General features: G+C 38.2%; 1 protein-coding gene across 3 annotated transcripts; it reads right to left on the bottom strand.

Annotated features, from left to right (window-relative positions):
* Nucleotides 1-525: 525 nt before the first annotated feature.
* On the bottom strand, nucleotides 526-12000 carry LOC113038921 (kelch-like protein diablo). Of its 3 annotated transcripts, none has more exons than XM_026196731.1 (8): nucleotides 11813-12000; nucleotides 5519-5661; nucleotides 5139-5322; nucleotides 4810-4953; nucleotides 4587-4720; nucleotides 4299-4510; nucleotides 4042-4148; nucleotides 526-666 (listed from the first exon to the last, which is right to left on the bottom strand). In XM_026196731.1, the coding sequence occupies exons 1-8, from the start codon at nucleotides 11824-11826 to the stop codon at nucleotides 603-605; spliced, it is 1002 nt and encodes a 333-aa protein (XP_026052516.1). In that variant the 5' UTR covers nucleotides 11827-12000; the 3' UTR covers nucleotides 526-602. The 3 variants fall into 3 exon arrangements, with proteins under 3 accessions (XP_026052516.1, XP_026052517.1, XP_026052515.1); XM_026196732.1 differs by having other exon boundaries at nucleotides 5519-5658; XM_026196730.1 differs by lacking the exon at nucleotides 11813-12000 and having other exon boundaries at nucleotides 5519-5788.
* Nucleotides 12001-12990: the final 990 nt, after the last annotated feature.

The raw sequence follows: 12990 nt of genomic DNA, 5'->3' as shown, positions 1-12990 counted from the left end.
TTAAAATAAAACCTGTGGCGCGTACCGGAGTCTCTCAACTTCTACATCAAATAACATTGAGAGGTAAGATCGTCGTGGCATTTTAAAGTGTCAGGCACAGCGCCGTGTGCTGGACAGCCTTGAACAGCATCTTATTCATGAATAATAACTATTACTCTGTAAAAACACATCTTTTTAGTTGCCAAGGCTACATCTATTCACAGTGGCATAGCAACAGTGTTGTAGACTTAATTTCTTAGAAAAGGCAGACTACAGCACTGAATGATGTTTACTGGTATATAAGGGTTAAAAATTTTTTACAATTTGATTCCCCCTGCTGGAAAATAATATATAAAAATAGGTCAAATTAATTTCTGAACACAAAAAGTCCAAGCAGTAGCTTACCATAATACCATATTTATTGAATTACTTTGACACCATGGTACTGAATGGTTACCATATTAATTTACCACTGTTGGAATGAAACAATATATAAAACTAAATAACATAGTACAACAGCAGTAAATTTTTGTGAGGGTCAAGAAATAGACAATACAGAATTTAATTTCACTTAATTTATTATCATATATATCATCAATATACTTCAATCAATACACCTAATTTCACACAGCCTTAATCAAAGCCACGTGTCCACCAGGATGCTTGGACTTCATACTCCCAAAATGTCTACAAAATGAGAAAATATAAAGAAAAAGAAAATGTCAGATATTAAGAGAAATTATTTTTTTTTCTTTTCAACTGTTAATAAGAGCATGCCTCCATTTAATGTGTTAATAACATTTAAAGGGAAAGTCAGGGGCGGATCTACCGGGGTGGCATAGGGTCGCAAATGCCACCCTAAAAGAAAGCCTTGCCACCCCTGCTGCCACCCCAGTTGGCAACAACGAATTAAAGGTTATGGCAATTTGAAAATTTACAATCGCGAATCTTTCGTAATTCGTGATCCTGCTCCGAACTCCTTAACTGATTCAAATGATTTGCGAACCCGGTTTGAACTCCCGAACTGACTCAAATGATTCGTGAACCCGCTACAAACTCCAGAACTGATTCAAATGATTCGGGAACCCGCTCCGAACTCTCGAATTGATTCAAATGATCCGCGAAGCCGCTCCGAACTCCCGAACTGACTCAAATGATTCGCGATCCCGCTACGAACTCCCGAACTGATTCAAATGATTCGCGATCCCCAAACTGACTCAAATGATTCGCGAACCAGCTCCGAACTCCCGAACTGACTCAAATGATTCGCGATCCCGCTCCGAACTCCCAAACTGACTCAAATGATTCGTGATCCCCATAACTGACTCAAATGATTCGCGATCCCGCTACGAACTCCCGAACTGATTCAAATGATTCGCGAACCTGCTCCGAACTCTGACATATATTCAGATATAAATGTATCGAATTTTTCCACCTGTCAAACATAGTTAACCACTTTTAAAAAGCATGAGGATATGTAGCAACTTCGTTTTGTGTCAGAACTTTCACACTTTCATTCATAAATTCACCCAGTTTGTGTTTGAAAAGCAACAGGGATTGAATCGCAACTGGAACTTGCTGTATAAAGCAGAATGTCACGGAATTTTGCCATTTTTTAATGAATAAGTCAAAAGTAGAGCATTTAATCAAATCTCGATATGGACTAGTGTCTGCAATATTAAAGGTGTTCGGTACCGTTGTTAAAATACATAATGTAGGCAAATACAAAATAAACAATTTATGTACATGTTATTACAAATGCCATGTGATTGCTGCTGTTACACTTAGAGGACAATCGAATCCTAGTTTAGGCTACTGACCAAACATTTAATTCATATTCACTTAATCTTTCAGTTTTGGCCACTTTTTTGCTATAGATGACACAGCCTTTATAATTTCTTCAACAAAAAAAACGTGTATATCACAACCCTTACAAAAATAAACCATGGTTTTATCATAGTAAAGCTGCTTAATTTCCTTTTGCATGATTTCTGAATCCTCGAGACTGTAAAATAAATTAGAGTCATAATAAAGTTATAGCCATAGGTAAATGTCGAGTAGGGCTGCACGATATTGGGAAAAATTTACATTGCGATATTTTATTTTTCTGCGATATATATTGCGATATGAAATAAAAAAAAAATCTTACAAACAAAAATGGGGTGAGCACTTACATTCTAATTTTAAATGATTTAAACATCGACAACATCGTGTCAATTGATTAATATAAGCGAGGGAGAGAGAGCAAGACAGCGCTCGTGTTGTTTGAAGACATTGAGAGTGCGGCCGGGGCTCGCTTTGCGCGCGTGCTCTCTCTCTCAGGCCGGTGACAGGTGCAATATAAATAGGCGTCGGCTCTATGTCTAGCATGCACGTGTTTTCCGCGCAGACTCGCATCTCACGCAGGCAGTCTGCAAGCTCTAACCTGTTAACATGAGAGCCGAATTAAAAACGGACACACCACGCAGCTGAGATGCTTGCGCCACGCATCTAGTGTGTCGCCGGCCGCGCGCTCGCGCTCTCTCTCTCTCGCGCGCGCTCTTGGGCCCATACAGTTAATGAATAACGGATCAACTACGACAGCCTACATCGCACATCCTGCGATGTGACTATCGTGGATTTGTACATCGCGATATTGATGCTTAAACAACACATCGTGCAGCCCTAATGTCGAGAGCTACAATTATGATTTGTAAATAATACAATTTATTCATTTAGTTTTTTATTTGATTAAAGTTCTTTTTTCACCCCTATAGTAGGTGTTTTTTTTCATCATCATATTTGAGAAAGGGGGGCACAACAATACAGTCCTGCTTAGGGCACACATTTGGCCAGCAGCGACCCTGAAGGTGTTGTTATACACATCTCTGGTACACACAAACACACACACACACAAACACACACACTGAAGCACGCGTGGTGTTTTCAGCTCTTCACTATATTGATGCATGATGTATTCTACACATGTGCACGTCAGCAAGCTATGAGAGGATTTCACCATTTCATTTGATAAAACTATCGTCATTTATTCGTATCGTATACACAGATTGCACAGTAAAATATACTTTAAAAAAATATATACTAAAACATTATTTTAAAGGAATATCACACAGGTTTTCATAGAAGTTTTAATTTAAATTTGCCAAAACAATAACACCATATTTTTCAAAAGAAAAATTTCTAAAAGAAGAAATGTATTGGTGCCTATAATGTTTATTTATTTATGATTATTGTCAGCTAATAAAACCTATGCTTCAGGGACCATATTCATATAACATCTAAGGCTAAATGTAGCTCTTGACTGGTTGAGTTAGATGGTGATTAACACTAAACAGTAGAAAATCATTTGAGTCAGTTGATTACATGTCGATGCATACTGTTTGCATTAGTGAGTGTGGGGGTGCTGATGGGGTATGGTCACTTATTCCTTACATGAACTGTTTCAAATGCAAGACATTGATTGCATGAGATTAAGTTTGTAAATGGCAGCCTGTGCTCTTTTGTAGTGTGCACACATACTATTTTACTATTTATCATCAAACTGTGATAACTGTGACTAAATTCAATATATATACGTCTGCCATATGTTGTCACCCCTCAAAAATTCCTGCCCCCTTCTCGCCACCCCATCAATATTTTTCTAGATCCGCCCCTGGGGAAAGTTAACCTAAAATTTTTAATTCTGTCATCAGTACTCACTCTCAAGTTGTTCCAAAAACGTTGTGAGTTTCTTTCTTCTGAGGAACATAAAATTAAATATTTTGAAGAATGCTGGCAACTAAACAGTTGATGCTCCCCATTGACTTCTAGAGAATGGGGGATTACTATGGATGTCAACGGGGACCATCAACATTCTTCAAAATATGTTTTTTGTACAGCAAAAGAAATACATTTATACAGGTTTGGAACAACTTGAGGTTGAGTAAATGATGACAAAATTTTGGGGGTGAAATAAACATTTAAATCCATTCTGTGGATTTCCCCTACAGTCAGTACTGGCAGATTGCACATTGGTAGACTTTGTATGCTCTGCATGAATGAGTCACTTAAAAAAATACACACCTCCAAGAGTTTGTCTCATGGTCATACGCCTCCATGGTTTTAAGGTCACTTACACCATCAAATCCTCCAATAGCCAACAGAAGGCCATTTAACAGCACTAAAGAGACCTGTGCATATTACACAAAAAAATTAATACAACAAAGACCATAATTACATCACTTCAGAATCATTCCAGAATCATATTCTCTGTACAGGTTTGAAATGACGAGGGTGAGTTATCGATGTCAGAAAGACTACTATTGCTTATTCCTTCAAACCTGAAATCTCTTGTTGTTCATAGCCCTTACGGGGCTCCAACGGACCGTGTCTGGGTCGTATTTCTCCACGGTGCTCAATGACAGACCAAGTTCATCTCGTCCTCCAGCAACATACAGACAGCCAAGAAACACGGTGCATCCTGAAGCTTCCCTAGCGGTGGACATGGTTGGGCAGAGAGACCAGCATCCCTCAAATGGGTCAAAACGCTCCACTAGTGCAGAAGAATAAGTATCGAGTGTTTTTTATTTTTTTATTTTAGATCTACACAGGAATCTGTGTTTGTGTACCTGAATCCAGAGTCATGTCTCCATCTGTTCCTCCCATAACGTAAATCTGATCGTTCAGGACAGCGGCTGATGCAGATGCCCTGTTCCTCAGCATTGGTGTCAACTTAGACCAGGAGTTCTTCAATGGGTCATACCTACTCCACAGAAAACAAGTGTGTATCTGTTTGAGCTTCACATTTCACATTTCCATCCGATTTTCTGTAATGTACAAGTGTGTTTAGACCTTTCTACTGCGTTAATGCAGGTCATGCCGTCAAAACCTCCCAGTGTAATTAGACATCCGTCCATTTCTAACACACACACCCTTGACCGTGGCGAAGAAAGTGAGGGCACGTCCACAGACCAAGTGTTACACTCTGGATCGTACCTAACACACACAAACACATTCATTTAGCATTTTAAGGCATATACAATGTTTTAAACAATAACTATTATTACGCATTCTAGGATTAAGCTATCGGCCAAATACTAGGGTAGTGCTTCATGTCTCCTTTAAGGAAAATGCCCTATAACACTATTTGAATGATGACAGAAGTTGACGTAAATAGTCACCTCTCCACGCTGCTTAGACAGGTGACATCATCAGACCCGCCCACAGCATAGATGGCTCCGCCCAGAGCACACACCCCTGGGTCACTGCGGGGATGGAGCATGGGAGCAGTCATTTTCCACTCATTATCCTGGGGGCAGAACTGCTCAACTGGACAGGATGGGTCATCTTTACTCCAGCCTCCAACTACACACAATTTATTAAAAACATACAGCATACTGTATACAAAGAAATACTACTGAGATCTCTATTGTGACTTCGTACTATACTATATATTCCATTTAGATTTATAGTTGCTAGTGGAAGCTAACCAACTTAAATGTTCAAACAGGTGTAGAAAAGTTTGAAAGTGATTGACAAAGTGATTGATATAAATACTGACCTACATATATCATGTCAAAGGGTTTTCCTTTGGACAAGACTTTATTCCTCGTGGAGTGGCTTTTGCTTTGGCAGTGACCCTTGGTGCTGTGCAGGTTGGTACTATTTTTGATGACCATGAGGTCCTCATCTTTAAAGGGTCTGCTGAACATACACACACATAAAAAAAGAAAATTCTGAAAAATCATGTCCAGACAGGACATACGCAAGCTCATCACACATAAAACATAGTGGGCAAACAACAAAACACCCATCTGTTCTGCTGTGAACAAGCTGTACAGTAGATAACAACACTGATGATGTAGCACAGTGGTTCCCAAAGTAGGGGTCGCGACCCCACGGTGGGTCGCGGGACCCCGGCGCAGGGGTCGCGAGATGATTTCGATATAGGCTTTATATATTTTTGTTTCGATTAATTTAACTCTTTCGCATCGCACGTACGATCACACCGTTGTGATCAGTCTAGGCTAGTCCCTGGAGTGTAACTGTTACGACCACACCGGTCAGTGCATGACGTGAAATTCAAATGTGCTCTCGCGAGTTGGCTGGCACTGAGCCAGAGACAAGTGCGCTCAGAGCTGTCATCACAACTTTTCAGTGTTTTCAACCACATAATGTTTATTTTAGGTTTCAGACATATAAGTACTAGAAAAAACAATACATTTAGAGTTTGTAAAATACACACTGATGTCAAAGGAAGAGGCAATAATAATCTTTTTCATTATAATTAGACACATTTTATTCATATCAGATACACATTGTGTAAGTAACTTTAACGTTTACTCCATTATTCTCCCATTTCACCAGCCACTTACTTTTATGTATTTCGGGAGAAGTGGATGAATTCACGTGTTGTAAATCCAACAGATCTGATTCTCTGAACTGCGTCTGCGGCACAAACTAAGATGGCGGCGCCCATCGCGCATACAGCTCAACTAACGCGATCGTTATAAAGGTGTTTAAACAACAAAACACTTCCACTTGCATATATTTGACAATCGGAATATCAGCTATTTCATGCCATATCTAACAAATTTGTTAATATTTTGAATAAAAAAGGAAAAATGACAAAAGCAGATCATTCATTCAGCTCTGTTGTTGCTGCGGTATGTCACGTGACAAGCAAAGACGCGTCACCATGGAAAGCATAAATTGACACATCTAGCGGATTAGCATGAGCGTGTGTGTGTGTGTGTGTGTGTGTGTGTGTGTGTGTGTGTGTGTGTGCGCGCGCGCAGTGTGAGCACGCGTGTGAGCAGCTCAGACTTACTCGACTGGTTCCTGATGGCAGAATAACCCTTACGAAAATTAACCATGGTTTTACTACAAATAAAACCAAAAAACCATGGTTACTGTAGTTAAACCATGGTTACCACAAATTAACCATGGTTTTGCTATATTAACCATAGTTTAACCATGGTATTTGTAGTAAATCTGTGGTTTTACAAATGGCAGTCAATACGCCAAAAAACCATGGGTTACTACAGTTTTACTATAATAAAACCATGGTCCTTTTTCGTAAGGGAATGAACGAGTTCAACCCAACATAGCTGCACAGTTACTTTCCGAGAGAGAACAGGTGGATATCGAGCAGCTCATGCAGAATTGTAACACTGATTTTGCACGCAGAACAATAAAATATAACTTCGTGTGCTTTGAGACTGGGCATAAAATCGATTTGCTGTACATTTCACGCGACGAGAGGTGTTTTTTTTTGGGGGGGGGGGGGGGTCGCGGGGCAGCAGCGCATTTATCATGGGGTCGCGGGCTAAAAAGTTTGGGAACCCCTGATGTAGCAGAAGATTGAAGCATCTACTATTGCTTTCACAGGGACTTGAACAAACCCCTAATCAAATCTCTGAGTAAACTTCAGCACATAACTGAATCAAATTGTGCAGTTTGTTGAGAAGCTGTATGTTGACAGAAGTTGGTTTTATATGAAAAAGCAGACAATTCCACAGACTTACATGGGATCCAGGGACTGAAACCAAATCTAGGAACCAGAGTATCAGAGAGACTTGAGGACTGTTGAATTTGGCCAGTGAGGCTACATTCACACAGTAGCAGAATACCATTGTCAATCCTGCATTTGAGTGCTTAATATGCTTACAATTTACTTTTAGGCTACAAATGTGTGGTTTTTGGTCACTCAAAGGCAGGGAAAGAGTTTTGGTTCAGTAACATTTTTTGTTATGCTAGTTAAAACTCTCTTCACATCCAAAATACCAATCACCAAGTAAAGTGTTCTAAATTTATTCATATTTATTTACATTGTCTGTGGAAGGTGAGGAACGAGTTGCATATCTTTGTGCGCCCTGTTCATGCAGACATGATATGTCATCAGTGTTTTACATTATGTTATTGCAGAGCGAGCAAGAATGGAAGGCGTTATTATTGTAATATTATGCTCTTTGTACTGTAATGTTTTCGCACTGGTGGATGAGACACAAGGTATTCTTACAGCATTGTATTCAACCTTCTGCCATCTGTTTGTGTGCTGGTTAGCCTCTGGTCTGACTCTGCATGCACATGTTCATGTCTTTTGGAGAAGGCATGGCTTCGGAGAATGATTTGCAGCGAGGGTGGGATCTTATGCTCTTTAAAGCTAGATTGCTATTGGTTACCTCTCTGAAAGACCTCCATACAACACACGAAATAGCGCTTAATTTATAAAAGAATACATAGTCACTTCATTATTCATTGTATTCTCATTATTTGGTGATTTACATAATTTCACTTTCAATAAAGCATTTGCAATTGGTTTGTAAAAGATGTTTATGAACTTCTGGGCTTAATTTTTGTTGCATTTACACATTTTGGCCAGTATGTTTTTTTCAGTCTTACACAACCATGTCTGGTCCAAACTATATTTCTCAATGAGAGTAGACCTTTACCGATCAATCTTTTCTGATATACACCGGCACAGTTGTGAGTCACACATGTGGGTGTAAGTCGAATGCCCTTGACTCTGTCTGCATTCACTGCTCATTCTTTTCTTGTGTTCTGCTCTCGCTCTTTCTTCAGAAAGGTTTCTGTGCCGTTTACAGTGCTGTGTTAGGTAAGTGCAGTGTTTCAGCTTGACAACAGCTGAGAGGATGGGGGTTGTGTGTGTCAAGGGTCAGGGGTCGCCTCAATGAAATACATCACATGTTGTCAACAAACATTTCACCACATCCCACACATCTGCAGTGTGCACAGAAACTGACAGGAGGAAATAATTGCTCTGACAATCAAAGCACAATCAAGCTGCGTCAACTAAGACACTCCTGTCACCCTGAGAAGAGACTGCACTGTCATATAACTTAATACCGTGAAATCCTGAGTGCAAAACTGGTCACCAGTTCACCATACTGTTTCCCTATGCCAATAATGAAATCATCACCCTGGCAACCAGTGCTGTTACCATGACAACCCCGAGCCAAAGCAGTTTCACAACCAGTCATCACAGGTTTCTGGCAGATATCACACTCAACCGATGACTTTTAAAACTCATAATTATCAGAGACAAAGGCTGACAGAACTGAAAGGCTGCTGTAACTAGCCATAAAATCCCACAAACCTTTTGCCTGGAAGTGAGTTGAGACACTTGTTCTGGAATATCCTGATCACTAAATCTCTCTTCATGAGAAAAAACAGTACAACTGTATAATTTATTTAACTACAGTCTACTGACTTTAAGTCTTTCATATCGAACATATCATATCTTTATGAATATAGAAGCTTGTTTCCCCAGAGGTGGACAGTAGTGAAGTATTTTTACTTTACTCAAGTAAACTAAAAAGGTTGATTTTTTACTGCTAATACTTAAGAACATTAAAAATGCAGTACTTTCTTGTTCTCTAGTAAAACTTTTACTTGAGAAAAAAATAAGAAAGTATTAGATTTGTAATGTAATTAAGCATTAAATAATATTTATTTTGAAACATTGTGCAGTAAAAAGTACAATATTATGCTTTGGAAAGTTTTCTGAAACAAATACTCTGATTAAGAACATACACTTGAAAGATGTAATTTTAAAGCAGAGTAAAACTGCAGTAAACAAACAAACAAAGAAGCTAAAGGCAACTTCTTATCTCATAATTTAAGTTTTTCTCTCAGAGTAGTCTCACAACTACAAGTTACAGAATTGTGAGACATAAACTCAGAATTGTTATTTTATTATTTTTTTAGATAAAAGTTAATAAAATTGAAAGTTAAAGTCAAAACTGAAAAACTGAGATATCTCACAACTGTGAGATATAAGCTCATAATTGAGGAAAAACAAATTCTGAATTGTGAAATATAAAAGTGAAAATTACGCAACAAAGTATGAATTGCCAGATATATATATAATATATTCAAAATTGTAAGAAAAAAGTTAAAACTGCAAAAGAAACTACCATGTGGTCTTTGTAAATTATTATTTGAAGTAACAAAATCATGGTTAATTTGCAGTTACCATGGCTACAAAAACAATGATTTGTGGTGTTATTGTTAAAACCATGGTTAAAAAAATTGTTAAAAAATTTTCGTAAGGGAACCTAAAAAAAAAACATTCACAGAAATGTGCCTGAAAGTGATAAACGGGCCTCATTTTCATTTACAATTGTTTTATCACTGCAAGTCTTTCTCCTCAAATGCTATTGAGCTTTACATTTGCTTTTGAGCCCATGTGAAAGAGTAGCATAATTTACATATGATTTACAGATTAGTTTAATAAATATCAAACATTTAATCCAATTGTGCTTTATAGCTGACACCCACATGAACAATTACAGTTGTTTTTATGACTATAAGTCATTCTCCTTAAATGCTACTGACGTTAGGAAAGTGTATACCAATATCGCATGTAACTTTAGAGACGGTCCCTAAATTTGAGCCTCGTCCAACGTCCAACGTCAAGCCAACTTTATGTCTTTTTTTTTTACTTTTAGTTTTCTTTTCTCTTCGCAGGATTGGATTCATCCATCAATTATGAACATTCAGCCGCAAACATGAGGTGCGAGCGGTCGCGAGCGGGATGAGAGGAATGGAGGAAGGGGAGGAATTGAGGAAGTTTTCTTTTTTTTTTCTTTTTTTTTTTTAGCAACTGCAGTGGGATGGTGCCCCCTCTGGGAGTTGGTGCCCTAGGCAGATTGAGTCAGTTCGGGAGTTCGGAGCGGGATCGCGAATCATTTGAGTCAGTTTGGGGATCGCAAATCATTTGAATCAGTTCGGGAGTTAGGAGCGGCTTCGCGAATCATTTGAGTCAGTTTGGGGATCGCAAATCATTTGAATCAGTTCGGGAGTTCGTAGCGGGATCGCGAATCATTTGAGTCAGTTTGGGGATCGCAAATCATTTGAATCAGTTCGGGAGTTAGGAGCGGCTTCGCGGATCATTTGAATCAATTCGAGAGTTCGTACCGGGTTCGCGAATCATTTGAGTCAGTTCGGGAGTTCAAAGCGGGTTTCGCGAATCGTTTGAGTCAGTTTGGGGATCGCAAATCAGTTGAAACAGTTCGTGAGTTCGGAGCGGGATCGCGAATCATTTGAGTCAATTTGAGAGTTCGGAGCGGGATCGCGAATCATTTGAGTCAGTTCGGGAGTTCGGAGCGTGATCACGAATCACGAAAGATTCGCGCTCGTAAATTTTCAAATTGATGCCAACTGGGGTGGCAGCAGGGGTTGCAAGGCTTTCTTTCAGGGTGGCATTTGCCCTATGCCACCCCGGTAGATCCGCCCCTGCATGTGGTCAAGAAATATGATGTTAGAAAGTGCAAACCAATATTTTTGTACTCTGAGAAAAGGTCACAGTGTAACAAAGTGCAGAGACAAAGACACTTTTAAAAACTGCATGGATTTTGAAAGCGCACTATTTTTAAATATCAGCTAAATGTATAAATAATATTTTTTTAATTCAATATAACCTAATTAAATGTAATGATTTTAAACTCAAATTATTTTAATTCCATTGCACACTAATGAGAGTTAATCTAGTATAGTATAATGTGACTAAGTTCAGTAAATTAAATATATATTTCTATCAGTGGCAAGTCATAAGAACACACTTGGCATGCAAATGGTTCTGCTTCCTCTGGTAATGGCAATCTGCCTTTATGAAATTATTAATATCAGTCACAATTACTGTTAACAATCCTCCTGATACATCTAAACCAGACAAACCTTATAAAATGAGAGCCCTGCAGAGTCACACTTTCTCACTTGAATCCATAGAACATAAAATGACTGTTTGGGACGGTTTCCAATGCAATATATTTATGTTTGTCATTAGAATCATTTTCATATCTGTCATGAACATGTTTATGAATGTACTCACTTCTCTGATGTCATTATGTTGCTCTTTTCCTGCTGTCAAACTGTGCTCCACTGATTGTCTTTATTCTCTTGTTCTGTGCAGTACATCATGTACGAGACAGAGCTTCACTCATCTTGAGGTTTATTTGTGTGTGTGACTGACAGCGAGAGGTGGAGGGGGATTGTTGGTGTGAAATGTAGGTATGCAGGTTAGTGCTGACAGTGAATGATGCACAACATGCCAATGTGGGAAAATAGCTCTTCTTCTGGCATGTGAATCATCACACGACTTTCATTCTTACAGAAGACAAATGTTCACACTAGGAACAAACTGTCACACAAAAACACAGACATTACATCACACGCTTTTAATGACAGGCCTAGTCTTTATTTTTACATGGTGCTCTGGAACAGTCTTATTTTAGTAAATGATATACTACTATAGTTTTTGCTAATATTTGAATGAATGTTCATTTTAGTTTAGTTGTAGTTATTTTGTGTTGTTATTATTATTATTATTATCATTAATTTTGAGTTATTAGTTTTAGTTATTTTAGCACTTCGAGTACTTTAGTAAACTCTAAAAATAGTTAAATCCAAAAGAATTGTTTAGTGTAAATGATAGGCTTCTCACTTACCGCAAGCAAAAATAGACAAAACTGCATACGGTTGCTTTAACTAATGTTACGTCTGTTTGCGGATATGACTTTTGATTTGAAAATGTATTTGTAAATGCAAATATAAAAAATTTTCAAATATTGATTTGAAATGTATTACTGAATGTACTTATTAACATTAACAAAGATTAATAAACGCAGCTGAAGCATTGTTTTTGGAAGTTCATGCATGTAAACTGATTTAGGTAAATCATTTTTATAATGAAACCTTATTGTAAAGTGTAAGCATGAAAGCACACTTTTCAGAAAATCCACTGGTAATAAATACAAACAAATCTAATATATAGTCCAAATAGTTTGTAAGGTGGCATTTATTTTGCACATCTGAAACGTCTACGACTCGGTTACCTTAAAATGCTCTGTTAGATCAGAACATAGCGGTAGTAATGATTTGGGCCGAGGGAAATACAAGCAGATGAGCAAAGCCTGTGTGTGAGCTGCTCTTATATCCTGACATCATTTAATATTATTTACAGTATTATTTATTATATGATTTAAAAGCCCATGTTTAATTGTACTGTGT

This window comes from Carassius auratus, chromosome 21 (assembly GCF_003368295.1).
Source record: "Carassius auratus strain Wakin chromosome 21, ASM336829v1, whole genome shotgun sequence".
Classification (NCBI taxonomy): domain Eukaryota; kingdom Metazoa; phylum Chordata; class Actinopteri; order Cypriniformes; family Cyprinidae; genus Carassius; species Carassius auratus.
The sequence above is the reverse complement of the archived record's forward strand: the minus strand, read 5'-3'. Positions and strand labels throughout refer to the sequence as shown.